The sequence below is a fragment of the Mus pahari genome, chromosome 7 (assembly GCF_900095145.1).
Source record: "Mus pahari chromosome 7, PAHARI_EIJ_v1.1, whole genome shotgun sequence".
Taxonomy (NCBI): Eukaryota; Metazoa; Chordata; class Mammalia; order Rodentia; family Muridae; genus Mus; species Mus pahari.
This window is the reverse complement of record NC_034596.1, coordinates 112,649,160-112,666,384: the sequence shown is the minus strand read 5'-3', so window position 1 is coordinate 112,666,384 and position 17,225 is coordinate 112,649,160. Positions and strand designations below refer to the sequence as shown.

Here is a 17,225-nt window from a genome sequence, read left to right as displayed (position 1 = left end):
AAAAAAAAAAAAAAAAAAAAAAAAAAAAAAAAAAAAAAAAAAAAGAAAAGAAAAGAAAAGTAACTTGATAGTGTGTAAACTTATGATAGTTGTGCTGCATAATTAAGTATCACTGAGGGCTGGAGAGATGGCTCAGTGGTTAAGAGCACCAATTGTTCTTCCAGAGGTCCTGAGTTCAATTCCAGCACCATGGGATCTGATACCTTCTTCTGGTGTGTCTGAAGAGAGCAATGGTGTACTCATATACATAAAATAAATTAATAAATAAATCTTTAAAAAATAAAAATAAAGTATCACTGAAAGCCACCAAGATGGCTCAGTGGCTACAGGTGCTTGCCTATAGAATCCACCTGTAGCCTGACCAATCCAGTTCAATCTCTGGGATCCACAGAACAGAAGCATAGAACTGATTCCAACTCCTGCAAGTTGTTGTCTGACCTCAGCATATATGTTGTGACAAGTGTGCTTACACTCACGCACTCACACACACACACTCCAAATGAAAATGTCCCTGGCTTACTGACATCTAAGATGTGTAAATGAAGACTACATGATGATTTTCTTTCTTTTAATTAGGAGCTGAAGCTAATTTTATGTTAAAAGTCCGTCCTCTGAAGAAATACCCCGTGGATCTTTATTATCTGGTTGATGTGTCAGCGTCAATGCACAATAATATAGAAAAATTGAATTCCATTGGAAACGATTTATCTAAAAAAATGGCCTTTTTTTCCCGTGACTTCCGTCTTGGTTTTGGCTCATATGTGGATAAAACTGTCTCACCATATATTAGTATTCACCCGGAAAGGATCCACAATCAGTGCAGGTAGCTAATGTTTCATGTGGATAATAATAAAAGAATCTTTCTTATGTTGTTTATTCTTATAAGAAGTCTTGTCATGTTTTAAAATATTGCCTTATTAAATAAAAGTTAAATACATTTGAGAAGGATCTTTGTTCCTCTCTGGAAACATTTAAGTGATATTTCCTCAAATATTTTTATTTACTTTTTTTTCATACAAGAAAATCTTACCTTTTATTAGTAATTTTGTATGAATTTACAGCAATGAGGTTGACATGAATATAAATACCTCTGGGTATACTATATTTCTCCTTTGTGGTTGCTCCAAATTTGTTGACTTTTTTGATTGAGAAATGACTCTGTAAACCTCTTGTCCCATAAATCATTTTCCGTGAAGGTATTTTCTATCTCTGTAAATTGCTCAAATCATTTCACTGTACACATTCAAACTTGCAGAAATAGTTATCAATTGTATGGAATGGTATTAACTTATCTTTTACAGGACTTTGAGAAGTCTTCTCCTATTTGTTTATTTCTTTATCCATTCATTCATTAAAGTTTTCTGTGATGAGATGTTACTTTGTAGTTTAGACTGACCCAGAACTCATAATCCTGATGCCTCTGTCTCCCTTGGACTTGGGTAACATTATGCCAAGTGTGAACAATCTCCTTGAAGGAGAGCCTACCCAAGGAATGGGTCTCTTTCTGAGATGCAAGAGTGTTTACCAAAGTCTTTCTCATAAGATTTAATGCTCACTAATAGTTCCACAGCAAACTCCATTTGCAAAATTAATGTGATATCTTTTAGAAATAAAAGTGCAATATGCTACTTATGCTGAATTCCCAAATTATCTCCCTGGATGTGTTTCTCATCAGCTCCAAAACAAACTGTGATTGGAAATTAGTACAAATTCTTCTGTTCCTCTTAAAAATTCAGCCATCATTAGCATACTTCATTGTGCTTCATTGTCCTGTATTCGTGAAACACATAGAATCTTCATTTTTGAACATAAACTTATAGTTCTATATTCAGCTCACAAAAAAAGTGTTCATCAACATTAAATCCTCCAATCTTACAAATATTTTGATACAAAAATTTCCCCACTCCTCCAAAAATCCACTTCTTTGTTACAGAAACTATATAATTTGACTGTTACTAGTACTTTGAAAACTTTAAGGAAGCATAGAAAACTAGATTTTGAACTTCCTTTTCTTACACAGTGACTACAACTTAGACTGTATGCCTCCCCATGGATACATTCATGTGCTGTCTCTGACAGAAAACATCACTGAGTTTGAAAAAGCAGTCCACAGACAAAAGATCTCTGGAAACATAGACACCCCTGAAGGAGGTTTTGATGCCATGCTTCAGGCTGCCGTTTGTGAGGTAAGTAGTTTTCAATGCTGGGTGCCTGAGTTCTCAGATGTAGCTGAGGGTGCGAGAGTCTTATGTTCTAGTGGATTTGTGCAGTGGAAACAACATGGAGAAATACATTTTTAAAAATCTCATTTCTCATCACTCTTGGAATTCATTTTGCTGTATGCCAGGATAGCAGAGGCAGGTTGGGAAACGGCTATAGAGAGAAGATAAAATCTAACAAAGAGAATGTTTTTTGCTTGTACACACCTCAAAACAGAGCCAGAAGGAGTCTTGTGTCCCACTCCTGTCATGTCATTTGGCTTATTCTTCCTCCAGTGGACCATGTGCCCCTGTAGTCAGGAACTAGAGTGGCCAGATGATAGTGAGGGAGTGAAGGGTAAACAAATACTTAGGCATGCTATTTTAGAGACAGTACATCATTCAGGCCTGACAATGTTTGTCAACTCAAACATATCGTTTACTTGAGGCAAAGACCACAGTGAGATCCATGTCATTGTACAGGGTCTAATTACATGTTTATTTTAAGAGTCATATTGGATGGCGAAAAGAAGCTAAAAGATTGCTGCTGGTGATGACAGACCAGACATCACATCTTGCTCTTGACAGCAAATTGGCAGGCATAGTGGTGCCGAATGACGGAAACTGCCATCTGAAAAACAACGTCTACATCAAATCGACAACCATGGTAATGTAGCAACAGCCTTTCCTAGCTATGATGACTCCTTAGGCTAAGATGAAAGTTAAAATAGTCAATTCAGCCACCCTTATCACAGGAAATTACCTAAAAGCAATATGCAGAACCAAGATGGGCCAGGAACCAACATCTATGGAGCAGAATACTCTACAATTACTGGTCAAATAAGTTGATGTCTAAAAGTCATTGATACTGTCTAGTAACTGACTCTGAAAAGCTACTTAGAACTGTAGAGGTTTTTGATATTGTTTTTTTTAAACAAAGTGATACAAGGACTCATTTTCATGTGATTCAAAGGTCTTTAAAAGAAAGAAAAATATGGCTTTGCTTTGTGGAAATAAGCTACTTCTATGAGATTAGTATCTATAAATAAAATAAGAAGTGACAAAAGAAATGGAAATGGTCTGAGGATTCTTCAGAATATAATACTAAATAAGCTAAATAAAGATCATGAGAAGAAGCATAAAACAAGGCAGGCTTTGTGTGCCCACATGGATCATCCTCCTTCTGCAACACAGAGGGCTTCTGGGGCTGCTAGGGCTGCTTGAGGGATGCAGCTTGTCTGAATTGCTTTCCAAAAGTTAGCATAAGATTTTAATCATGTATTTAAATGCAGCCTTTTATCACCATATTTCCCCTAGCATTAGCTAATTGTAGACATGAAAAAAAGGGGCAACAGGGTATCATTTGTGTATGATGTTGACAGCTATTTACTTGAAAATGTTTGATGAAAGCTGATAAATTTCTCAATTCACAAGTTCCATTGCTTAGTACCACATAAACTAGGCATGGTGGTTCATGCTTCTAATTCCAGCGTTCAGGATGTAGAGACAAGAAGATCCGAAATAAATATCATCTTCAGATATATAGCAAGTTCAAGACCAACCTAGACACAGCAGATTCTGTTTCAAACAATAAAATTTTATGCATACGGCATAAAATTTATCGTTACAACTCTAAACAGTAGTTATCATTATCATCCTTTTACTTACAAAAACACTCAAGGTTAGGAAAGCTAAGCTAAACCTGTGTGAAGATGGAAACTACAAAAGTAATGAACTGTGGGTCTGGGACCTAGTGCATTTCAATCTGTACTTTTAACTACCTTGTCAAAGGGTCTCAATCAAAAAGTAAAGAAATAACAAAATGATTATCCTGGTGCATTTTCAGTTCTAAGTTTTACACTGTAACCTTTACCCACAGAAGAATAAACACATATGTCTTGGTTTTATCTGAGTTATAAAAGATAATTTAAGAAAATTTCTCTGTACAGATTTTCCTATGAGTGCCTTGCTGTTGGCATTGATGGTATACTATTAAATAAATCTATTTACTAGTGTTTCCCTTACACTAAGTGTCATAATAAAAACTTGTGTTAACCTAGTGTTTCAGTCTGCCCAGCAATAATGTCAACTTAGAGTATGACATTCTTTCCCAAAGGACAGCAGTTCATACAAAATTTTAGATGATGGAAAAGATAGGTTAATACTTAGAGCCTAGAAGTCCATTTTGTTTCCCTACCTAGCTCCCCCAAACTTACTCTCAAACTAAGTTAGAGCCCTTCCATTCACCGACCCTTGGCAAAGGCGAAGAATTGTACAAAGATCTTCCACCACAAGAAGGAGACCAAGGAGCACATTGTGGAAGGCATCAAGTGAACCTGGTCAATGGGCATTCAGATGCCAGTAAGACTCAGTCCTGAACTCACAAACTCAAATACGTAAGACTAGTGCACTAGTGTGTATGATATACTCACTAGTGCTTCCTATTCAGACTTGATGTTCCCTTCTCACAGCTTTTCATGTGCCCCAATCATTAGTCAGTGATTCTTCACTCTTCCATATGCTTCCTCAGAACTCCTTACTGCCTGCTCCATCTGTCATTCCTCTCCCTGAATCCCCAATGGGATAGAGTAGCTGCTGACTGGGTCAGCATCTTAGATAACTGATAGAGAACCACTGAAGGTAACTCGCTATTACTGCATACTTATGCTTCCTTGCATAGAAAGATATTTAATACTCTTGTTCTTGCTCTCACACAGTTTTGTATAACATGTACTTCACTTTCAGCATGCTATCTATAGAAGTTTACTATTGACCATGAAGTATATTTGATTTTTTTTCAAACTGCCAATGAAGAAAGCAAAGTTAAGAACATACTTGATTATTTTAATTCATAGCTTAGCTAAATTAGTTAACAAACGTGTGTGTGTGTGTGTGTGTGTGTGTGTGTTTATTGGGATTTTATTATGGGGGCAGGAGTTGCCACCACAAGGTATGCCCCTCCCACCAAGCAGGTCCGTTCTAATCCTCCTGTGCTTTCTGGGACTTTTTCTTTTTCTTTGTACTGCTCTTTGTGAAGCTAGCAGCAACTTCAGGCTCCTCAGAAAATTTCCTTTTCTTCTTAGAGGTGGTGGGGTTTGCTGCCTCCTCTTCTGGTTCACTGGCCACTTCCTCCTTAGGTGAAGACTTCTATCTCTTAGGAGCACTTACACTGCTGTGATCATCTCTTCAAGGTCACTGGCCAGAGTTAACAAACTTATGAAGTTATATTCATTTCAGTGCTCTCTTTTTTTACTAAAAAATGGATTTTCCTTAACATTCAAGATCACAAAGGCATTTATAACTAATATTGACATCAGACAATTACATTTAAGCAAAGACTTGCAATCTTTTTTTTTAAAGATTTATTTATTTATTTTATGTATATGAGTACACTATAGCTGTCTTCAAACACACCAGAAGAAGGCATTGGATATAGATGGTGGTGAGTTACCATGTGGTTGCTGGGAATTGAACTCAGGACCTGTGGAAGAGTAGACGGTTCTCTTAACTGCTGAGTCATCTCTCCAGCCCCAACTCGCAATCTTTTAATAAAGAAATTTGTTTAGTAAAGAAATTTAGTTAATTATTTTTGCTGCTGTTGATTAAGAAATGGGCTCTTCTACATCAAAAGATGTTAATTATACTTTCACTTCTGAGCATGAATTTTGGATACATTAATAAAAAGACATTCTTTAGCATTAAAATATTTCTCAAAAGCTTGAAGTCTATATGCAGTTTTTTAACAAATATTGTTTTTATCTTGTGGGCTTTAAAAACCAACAAAACACTTATTAGCAGATGACTGTACTATGTGCTTTAAAACTGAAAACATGCTGAGAACATTTTTGCAGTTATTTTATGAAACCCAATTTGAATGCTGTACATGTTCTCAGAAAAGTAGGCAGGAAATGATCTCTGCAAACGATGCCTAACTGAACTTACTCTTAATCGAGAGCAAATGTCACATGCAAAAATGACCTGCCCAGGACCACAGGAACCCGGCTCTGCTTCTGCAGAACCTTCAGGAAGGGATTCAACTAATATCTAAAACCTAAGCTCAAGAATGCTTAAATTTCATTTACAAGTTATGGGATAAACTACCCTGTTTAAATTAAATGTTTGAGTTAAAATGTTTAAGCAGAAAACATTCATTCTTTTTGAAAAGCTTACAAAAATTGATAGCCCTTGCCCTCCTTTACTAAGTGGAATTTCATGATTACAGTTTGAGGCCTAGGAGACATATTCAAACACCCTACCATATGTACTCTTTGGTTGGTGGTTTAGTCCCTGGGAGCTGTGGGGTTACTGGTTAGTTCATATTGTTGTTCCTCAGCCTTTTTACTTTTCAAAAGCATAACCTCACAGGACAGGTAGAGATGCTGTTTTACTTCTCATGGGTAATTATGTAAAGGTCAGTCCTGAAAACAATCCCACCCCACTCCATGGAAGGGCCTGCAGTAAATGTCAGTCAGGGAAACATCAAGACCTGGCCCACTTCTCACTGTTGGTACGGGTTTAGTAATTACAGAATTCTAGAGCAAATTCTTTTTATTCAACATCCCAGTTATGTAATAGGGTACCACCATAATTCTGAGGAGTATAAACTAGTATTTCTATATGTCTTACTCACACAGAGTCAGGACCGCAGATCGATTAACCCTGTGTCCTAGTCACATAGTTTGCCAGTCACCACCCCTTCCTTATAATACTTACCTGCTATGATTGGCTTGTAAAGAGACAGGGTTTATTTTTAACCCAAGTTTTTGGGAAGTTGTGGTCCATAAAGTTTGTCCCCATCATACTGGGACTATGGTGTCAAAACTGCTTACCTTGCAGCCAGGGAGCAATAGATAGAGACTCTGCAGTCTTGTCCCAGGGCATGCCCCAGTGGCCTCAATAATTCTAATAAATCCCACCAGTCAAAGGTTCCAGTGTTACTCTCTAGCTGCACAGTGTGCAGACCAGTCTTGAACCATGTGGGCTTTTGAGAGATATTTAAGATCCAAATTAAGGGCAGACCTGGCAGTTGCAGAGCTGGGAGATGTAGCCCCAGTATCATTGCTCCGTCCAGGTTACCTGTTCTGATTTTCTTTGGGAAATTTTAACTTTTAAGAGGACGTTTTCATGCCAAATACATTTTAGCTATCATAACACAGAGAAAGGAGTACTGCCCTTTAGTGGAGAGTCAGACATTATGTTTCATATTTTTCTATTTCATATGTATTCTGTACAGACTGTATTGCATAGTACACCATCTACAGACACACTCTCAAACAAAGAGAACATTCATTCCCCAAATGTTGGTAACCCCACTCTTGCCCAGCCTGCCCTTAGCTGTTATCAGGATCTGCCATGTGCTGAAGACCCAGACTGTTGAGACAGAGGTAAATGGACAACATATGTTCCAAGTTTTCATCTCCAGATGTCTTCACTATCACACTGTTTCCAGTGTACCTGCCTTGCTCTAAAACATAAACTCACTAAAAAGTGAAGTTTTCAATATCTTATTATAGTTTTCAGTACTACAAACTCTTCACTCACCTTTGCTTCTTACATTCATTTTACTTAAAATGAAGAAAGCCTTTAGCACTTTCTTTGGCCCCTTGGCTATGGACACTATTATAATTCAGCCAGACTTCTAGCACAGTAATCTATTTGACTGAAAGTGTTCCCCAACAACCTCTTTTCCCTCCTGACATTTATACGTCCCTTCCCACAAGCTTAATAACTTAGCAACACCCCTGGCATGTTCCATCCTTTCGCCCTTTGCCCCTGAAATGCACCTTATCGCCATTAATTATTTTCAGAGTTTAGATAAGCAATATGTAGTGGGTTAGGTGGAGGGGGGAGGTAGGGTTATGTGCAAGATTTGAGGAGTCATGACATCACCAGGACAGGACAGCTGAGAGAGAATGTGTTCTCCTACTAGCAGAATAAAAGATAAAATGCTTAAAAAAATAATGTGCTTCATGGAGGAGAGGTGAGGAGGCTTGAGAAATGGCCATTAATCCATAGCCGCTTGTCAACAGTGGTTTATTTAAACATGTGTTAGACATTTATAATCTAAAATATCTGCCTCAAGGTACTTGGGATTTTTCTTTTAAAATAGATTTCTCTTTAGAAGCGAAAAAAAAAATGTTTTTTTTAAGCTTAAAAGTCTGATGAACCCTTTCAATGAGCTTCTAACCAATTAGAATGAATATCCTAGACTCAAGTTTTGTGTAATTTTGGTTAACATGACTTCCTGTTTGTGGAAAAGGAAAAAAACTTAAAAGGCTCCAAAAGCTGCTCACATCTTCAACTTTCTTTAAATATTGACTTTGTGTGAATAAGTATAAGCTAGTTTTTTCTTACTTTAAATGAAATGTTTTTATAAGTAAGAAGAATAGGTGCTTGGCAAGCTGTCATTATTTTTTGTCAAAGCAAAAATATTTTTAAAGTAACTAATACTATTAAAATAATATTTCCAATGTATCTATATTTGTCTTGATTTTTACTTATTTCCCCGTAGCTTAACTGGTATTACGCAAACTGTCACAAATCTATTTTAAGGTCTTATACTTTATTGGGAACAGGAATAGAAATTTGGCTGGGAGAATTTATATTTAGGGGGTATTTTTCTATTACTTTAAATTTACTTTCCTAAGAATTGCTCTAGGCAGAATTTTTCTTATGCAAGCCCATGTGCTAACACTTTCTGAGCCCGTTCATGAATTAGTTTCATATCACATCTAAGTGTAACTAACGAAAACAAATACAGAGCACTTGCTATGATGTCTCCTTCAAGTTGAGCCGAGACATCTCATGTATGCTAAGCAAATGTTCTAACACCAAACATGCTTGCTGCCCTAGTAGTATTTTTTTTAAGCAAGGCTGTATCTTTGCCCATATGTATATATTTAAAATGTGGGTCACAGAACATTGGCTATCCATAAGACTAATTAATTTATTTTTATTACTAAGTGTTCAACGTTTCTAGATTACAGAGATTAGTATTGGCACATGTAACCTGGTGCAGAAACTACAGAAAACTTGACCTTGACCTGCTTGAAGTTAGTTAGGCTCAGTTACACAACCCTTGGCTCCTACATGTAGGCATCAGTGATTATCTAGAGGTCACAGAAAGTGGAGTCTGGCACCTCACTGGAGGATGTCTAATTATGAACCTATTATGTGAGAAAATTTAATTCTTAGAAGAGGATTTGAAAAGAAACAATACCAGTGCTGTGCCTAATTATGTAACTAACAGTAAATAGCAACTTCTAAAGTTGTCAATCGGAAAGATGAAATGGGAGGGCATTGCTGAGAATTGAAGCCAGGATCTTTTGCATGCTAAGCAAGAACTCTACCATGTGCTGCATTCTCCTCCCTGAACTAGAGTGTATTTCCTTCTCTAACTCATCCCTAGCTTTCTAATAACCATCACTACCACCACAAACACACACAAAACAACGCAAAACAAAACCAGTAAACAAGAAAATCTACATTTAGTTTTTCATGCTTTATTTATCAAGGTAAAGTGAACTCATAGTATATCATACACCCAAAACCAAGTATAATAATAAATATGTCATTAATATGCACTCAACAGAAGTTAAAATAGAAATTCTGAGTGCTGTTAGAGTATCTACTGAATACATCTTTGTAATTTTATGTAGCATTGCCATCTTTCTAATTAACCAGTAATTGTAAAAAGTGGATCTCTGTACATGTCGCTGAAGAATACAAGAAAGGTTTTGCTATCCAAATAAAAACTACAGGGTTTTCTACTTGTAAAGAGAGTTATATATACCATGTCAGAAGTCAAATCAGATGCACGTGCATATAAACAAACAGACACACACACAAATGTGCTCACAGATGTATGTGTGTTTACACAGTGTGTGTATGTGTGTGTATACATGTGTGTGTGTGTGTGTGTATATATATATATGCATGTATATATATGTATACACATAATTATCCATTCACACACACACCTGTTTGTGTGTGTATATGTGTGTGTGTGTGTGTGTGTGTGTGTGTGTGTATAATTACACCTCAGATCTTGCTGAGTTTCACCTCAGAATACATGTCACTGGCCTATCTCTCCTCTTGAGTATTATACTATCTTTCAGTTATGTCAGTTTCAGTCCAATGTTAACAGGGCTCTGATCCTCCCTCTACTGTGTGAATTTGACCCTCTTTACTATACTAAGTTGTGGACTTTTATGGAGTTCTGCTTGCAAGACATCGTGACTTCAGTAATATTGGTGTTGCATTTGAAGAGAGTTTAAATGTTCCTTGACTATCACAAACAAGTAAATGCATTGTTATTCTAAATCACATGGATTTTTTTTTTTCCATACTAAAAGTCTGGAGATTGATGAGACTGAGCTGCTGAACTTCACTCCCTATTTTCCTTCATTGTCCATTACAGGAACATCCGTCATTAGGCCAACTTTCTGAAAAGTTAATAGACAACAACATAAATGTCATTTTTGCAGTTCAAGGAAAGCAGTTTCATTGGTACAAGGTATGTTCACTTGTGCAACATCAAAGTTAAAACTTTTGGGTTGGTTTAAGTGAGGGCAGTTTTCAGAAGTGGAGATGTAGATTCTGGAATTGTGATACAACAAGTGAATTTAATGATGTCTCAGTTACAGTGAACTTTATAGTATCTTATGTCAACATTTAGGTGCATATTCTATTCAGCACACCTAGAACTATGACATGTGGGCATTGAAAATTATGAGAACTACACTTGAGACGTATGGGCACAGCTTGACACATAAGCTGGTACTGAATGCAACATTAATGGGATACTGCCATCAGATGGAAGTATTTCAAACTCCAACTCTGTCCCTTTCAAGCTAGTATCAAGGTTCATGGCCATGTCCTTAGAATAGCCTAAGACTGGAGAACAATAGCTGTCTTTTATTTTAATTTATTTAATTTTTTGCAGAATTTCAAACATAAGTACTATATTTACATCATTCCTACTCCCTTCCTCTCTTCAACTCCCCTATGCCCCAACTCCCTCTCAAATCCATAACCTCTTCCTTATTGTTTAATACATGCACATATATGCACCTGTACATATTATATGTCCTGCTGTTTTAGTGTTGCTTTTATGTACGTTTTTTTCAGGGCTGACTTAGGATTGGATAATTTACTAAGACCTTTCAGGGACTCATCCCTGGAAAAATGTTATTCTCCCTATTTGTAGCCTTTGATTGACTGTAGCTTTTTCTCTAACTATGTGGTCTTGTGAAAATGCTTCTATCGATGTTGGTATCATCATTACACAGATCTTGTTTAGTCAGCCATATTGTTGAGATTTCATGGATGCAACTTCACTTTCATGTCTAGAAGATACTATCTGCAGCACACTATATAGTTTTTCTTTCTTACAGTATTTCTGTGAAACCCCAGTGTTTCCTCCTGACCCCAGGCTCCCAGAATACTGACTCTGAAGACTCAAATATTTTTACAAATACCTACATCATAAGCGTTGTTTGTTCCTCAATTAGCTCATAACTAAATATTCCATTTATTTTAATCTAAGAGCTGCCATGTGGCTGCTCTGTAGCTGCTCAGCTCCCACACTTCTGCTCTCCTCCATGTTCCCAGACCAATCCCTGCCTGTCTCTATTCCAGAATCCTTTCCACCTGCCAGATGTCCCACCTTCTATTCTACCCTTTCCTGTAGGCCATAGAGGTTTTTTTGGGTTTTTTGGGTTTTTTTATTGACAAGTAATACAACCATATGGCACACAAGAGATTCTCTCTACATCATTCTGTCCCTTCTTCCATGATTTTCCCTGAGCCTTGGGTTTAGAAGTTGTATTGTAGATACATTGATTTTTTTCAACAACACCAACACACATAGCTTTGGGCTAGATTATGAAGTAAAGGACCAACAGAAGCCATGCAAGTAACTGAGCCAATCAATGACTTGTACATGAAAACAGTTTCTGAGCTTCCCAGAAGCCTTTGGTATACGTGAGGCTCACAAGCAAAGCAGACATTGCGCAACAGGAGCAATCGGGAAATGCCATGTAACTGCCAACAGAGAAATGTGCCATGCCTGTGGCATTGCTTCTTCAGTCTTTGGGTGTCTCTTCCCTTTCTTGTTTCCACGAGACCATGATACCTTAGTTGTCCTCTCTTCACTCAGCCTTTGTCTCCTTTACAATTTTGCTTCTTCCTTCTATTCTCTACTCCGAACATCTCACAGTGGCCTGTCTACTTTACATTTATTCATTCATTCATTCATTCATTCATTCAGCCCTTTGAGCAGCCACATTTTCTTTTGATTTCAGTAAGTGGTGAAACTCATTTCCATCTTCTACAAAGCTGATGTTTCCTTCACTAGTTTACTTCATACCTAATGACATTGCTATTAGTTGAAAATGCCACTTTAAGTGTATCACTACTTCCATTTGAAATCTATGATGAAAATTTTAATTCCCAGATTCCACAAATGTATGTAAACACAATGGACTCAATCAACTTATAACATAATAGCATATTAACATTCACATGAGTTAGTTCTTGCCCAAACTGAATGGTACAAACCAATAGAAAATGGCACAAACAGCTGCTCTTTGGTGAGTACCTATTTTCAGATACTGAGCTTAAAAACATCCATTCTTCTAGTACTTTTACCTATATATAACAAAGGAAGTATTGTAAACATGCTTCTTTTAAGATGAGCAAACATTTAGAGAAGTTAAGAGCTTGTCTGGTTTTCTAATAACTCAAATTCTGGGCTCTTAACCTCTAGATTAAGAGCTGACCTTCAAATTCTATGCAGCTTTTTGTGTCTTTTGCCTCCTGTTTCTCCACTGCTATTGTTCCTTCATGTGCTATTGGCACCAGGGTTTCTCCCTCCTTTTGTAAATCTGCCATTGACTGATAAAATACAGAATCATGTTTATTATTAACTGACTTGTGTGCAAAGAATCACTGGGTTCTCCAAGCCTGGATTCTGCTCAGAGTTCCAGTTGCCCCTGCTGTCACCACTCTTAGAGGGATCATTTTTTATAAACCATGTTTATCTGGTTTATAAACCAGCATTCCATGCTATATCCGAGGTTCATCCTCTATATGGATACCTAGAAAATCCACTTAAATCACAAAAGTATTCACAACACTCCCTAAAACAAAATGTTATGTTGCTTAATATCTAAGTCTCTTATACGGCATAGGAGACCATAGGCCTCTGTCCATCTCTCTGGCCTCATCCTCGACTGTTTCCTGCCTTGCACTTTTCCTTTCAGATGTGTGCCTGACTGTTCTGTGCACACACACATTTATCAAGCTATACCTATTGTGGGTACCCTGGTTCTTGGTCTACCCCCACCCCAATTCTAGAAGCCATTCTCCCTCATTATCACCTTAGCTCTTGCTCATCATTTAGACAAAGCATTAAGTCACTTTCTTGGGGAGAACAGTCCATGACAATGTTCCCCAGACTGAAATGCTTGCTGGTGTCTCTCCTCATAGTACCTGGGCATATTTCCATTGTGTCATGTGTATTGTGCTTTGTAAAATTACTCCTTAAGGATTGAAATGACGTGGCCTAGTAATTTAACATCTCAAGTTAAATTCAGTCAGAGTTTGACACAATGGATTTTAAAATCACTAAATCTAAGTCTGGCTGGCACACAGAAGAACTTGTTGATGCTCAATGAGTAGAAAATTTAATTAAAGCATGACCTTGATGTGTTCATACTCTGCTTTCTCATCATAATCCTGTGTCCATCATTCCTCATTCTAATGAGACAGACTTCCTCTCAGGTAGACCTTGAAGCCATTGTTCAGTCTCATGTTCTCTCGAGTGATACCTAGAATCTTCTTTATCAGCTCTGTGAATCTCACACCTTAACTATGACTTTCCATCTGGTCTAGCATGTCCCAAGATGTCATTCCACAGAATAGTATTTATATTAAGCATTTACCTATGTCACATGGGAACAGAGTTTAGAAACTTAAAAAATTGGGAATGCTGCTTAAATAATATTAACATATTTGTACATTGTAGGCCCATTCTGAAAATTTGCAAGTGTTGATTTTGGATGTCTAAATGGAGGAAAAAAAATCCATAGAACTTCATCAATGTATTTGCCATCAGAATGCTTTTCATGTTAAAAATAGTTTAGGAAATGCTGAGCTAACTTTAATTAGATTTGATCATGAAATTCAGGACATGCATACTCATTTATACACAGGACCACACACACTGATACTTCTCTTAGCTTGCTTGTGCTTTTTGTCATATTTTTTCATTCATATAATGGCTTGCCTTCCTGATGACTAGAAAATGTTTACTGTCTTGATTGTTCACTGTTTGCATGCTACTGTCATATTATGTTTTAATATGACACTAAAACATGTTTTAATGTTTTACAGGACCTTCTGCCCCTTTTGCCTGGTGCCATTGCTGGTGAAATAGAATCCAAAGCTGCAAATCTCAATAATTTAGTAGTAGAAGCCTACAAGGTATGTTGTACAGCCTATAAAATTTTCTACAAGTCAGCTTTTACTACCATTTTTTTTGACAAGGTACAAAGCAGCACTGTGGCATCTTGCAAGGAGTGACAGAAAGAATGTAAGACTGGGAGTTTAGAGCTGGGGTTACCATTGGATGGACCACAAACTAGCAATGACGTCTGATGCTCGAAAGAGTCAGGTCTGTCTCTGTACCTCATTTGTCCCACAGACAGGTGAACTAAGATTGATCCAGCCATCTAAGTTTCCTTTCAGATTGAGAGTTCAGTGAGTTACCATCTTGTTGCAAAACTTTGTATAGTTTCCTACATCATAAATTTAGCAAAAACAAGACAAAGATATTGTGCTGTTATTTAAAGAACAACCTATAGGGGTAAGTGGATTCCTCTGGACCTAGAGACTAGTAAGAGGGATTTGTAAGGGTATCCATGATCAGTCATTGTAGGGTTCCAGTCAATTATCATTTTTGTCAAAACAGGCCAAAGTTTCACTTTCCCAGATATTTTCTTGGACCATTGGTTATATGTTGTCATCAGTCCTGTAGAGAATGGATGCAAGAAGTTTTAAGAGAACAACATCTGGTCTCTCAAACTGGATCATGTCTGCATTAAAAGGTTTTAGTAAAATTTGCTAATACTGACTTTTCTTTTCATGCCAGTCATTTTCCATACATGACTTCACTTAATCCATACACCTGCTCTATAGGGCAGCAATTAGTGGCCCCATTGTATATTTAGGAACAGAAAAGTAAGTGAATTAACCACAGTCCACATAGCTAATAAACAGAGGCAACAGAATGAAATTCCAGGTGTTACTCTATGTCTCAGCTGCTTCCAGCTGTATGGCCTGTTTATCTTTTGTCCTTTGATTTTTTTTAATAGGTGTTAAAAACTATGCTTTATTCTTCCATGGACTTATTGGCCAGTTATAAGGCCTGGCTTCTCCAGATTTTCTGCCTGCCTGCTTGCCTGACATTTAGAATTAGCGTCCCCTGAGCCACAGAGCTGTGAACCCCTCAGGCAGCTTTGTTAACTGCTTTCAGGCCACACCTGCTTGGAACTTGGGTTCAAAGAGGAAGGTGGGAAGCAGACATAGGGCAGAAAATGAAGAAATTGTTTAAATGTATTCTTCTTTAAAGAAAATAAATCTTGATAGATTTGTTTCTGCAGAGAACTTTTTACTGTCTGAAAACTACAGAGAATTAAATGAACACAAATATCTTAAATTAATTCTTTTGCTACCATAAAATTAATGTTAAATCCTAGGACTGGAGAGACAGCTCAGTAGCTAAGAGTACTTGCTGTTCTTCGAGAGAATGGAGGTTCAGTTTCCAGCACCCACATGGTGGATCAGAACCTTGTCTAACTATAGTTCCAAGAGATCTGTCATCACCCCTTTCTAGCCTATATCAGCACTGCACTCACATACATGCTGGCAAAACATTCATATGCATCTTTTCAAATGTTAGGTGGAATCTTATATCAAGAAAAACAAAACATACCCATACTTCATTCTATCCATAGTTTGTTCTTAAGAGTCATCCAAATGAAAAGGGAGTTTATGCAATTAGTCCTTTTAATTACTACAGTGTATCTGTTTTATTAACCTGAACTATATAAATTGTCTTCTACTTGTTTGTACTATATAAATTGGCTTCTATTTGTTTGTTTGTTTGTTTGTTTCATGAGCCCAGTTCAGCCTTAGAATCTTGATACTGCTGCCTCAGCCTTCTCCTGGGTCCTAGAATTATAAGCACATACCACCACATCTATCTTTTTAAAAAACCTTTGTGTTTAAAAAAAAAGTTGAGTCAGTAAGCTATGAGTGAGACTTTGTCTCAAACAGTAAAAGCAGACAGCACTATGGCCTTATGTTCTTTGCCTTGTGTAGGTATGTGACTATGTTAGCCTACGGTGGTTCCATGTAACCTTGCAGTGAAAGAATAACAATGAACACAACAAAAACTTATTTTGGCTAAGCTAATCTCCTTGAGATTCGATTACTATTATTTTTATGTGTCTATGTCTTCAAAATTCTTTTAGAATTATATTATTAAAATCCCAACTGAAACAATTCATAATTCATTGAAGTATTATGTATCCACAGAAAAAAATGGGGTCTTTCCCAACAACTCTTAGACATGAATAGCATCTGTCCTAGCACCTCTCAGATAGTAAAGAAGTTTGATAGTTCACCAGAAACTTGATTTACAAAGCAAAGGATAGAAAATATTGTAGAAATTTTTCTTCATACAATCCTTCAAAGACATTGGCCCAAGTAGTTTGAGAACTTAGAGGAACTGCAAGCATGGCTAATTTGCTGCTATGGGAGACATGTACTGATCAAAGAAACCAATGCATATCCAAATTAGATTACACCTTTGTAAGTGTAATCTAGATTACACCTTTGTAAGTGTAATCTAGGTTACACTTTTGTACTCCTAGTTTGCCAGAATTACTTGTTATTGCAGTATATGAACTCTTGGGGAGAGAAAAGTAAGTGCGCGCGCGCGCGCGCGCGCGCGCGCGCGTG

General features: G+C 37.1%; 1 protein-coding gene across 1 annotated transcript in view; it reads left to right on the top strand.

Moving 5' to 3' along the window:
* The window catches only part of Itgb8 (integrin subunit beta 8), a 78,511-nt gene that overhangs the window by 45,441 nt on the left and 15,845 nt on the right, over positions 1–17,225 (top strand). The window contains exons 4-8 of the mRNA XM_021201976.2: positions 577–823; positions 2,021–2,186; positions 2,707–2,865; positions 10,618–10,713; positions 14,595–14,684. Coding sequence (XP_021057635.1) covers positions 577–823; positions 2,021–2,186; positions 2,707–2,865; positions 10,618–10,713; positions 14,595–14,684 — 758 coding nt within the window. The remainder of the gene's footprint in view (positions 1–576; positions 824–2,020; positions 2,187–2,706; positions 2,866–10,617; positions 10,714–14,594; positions 14,685–17,225) is intronic.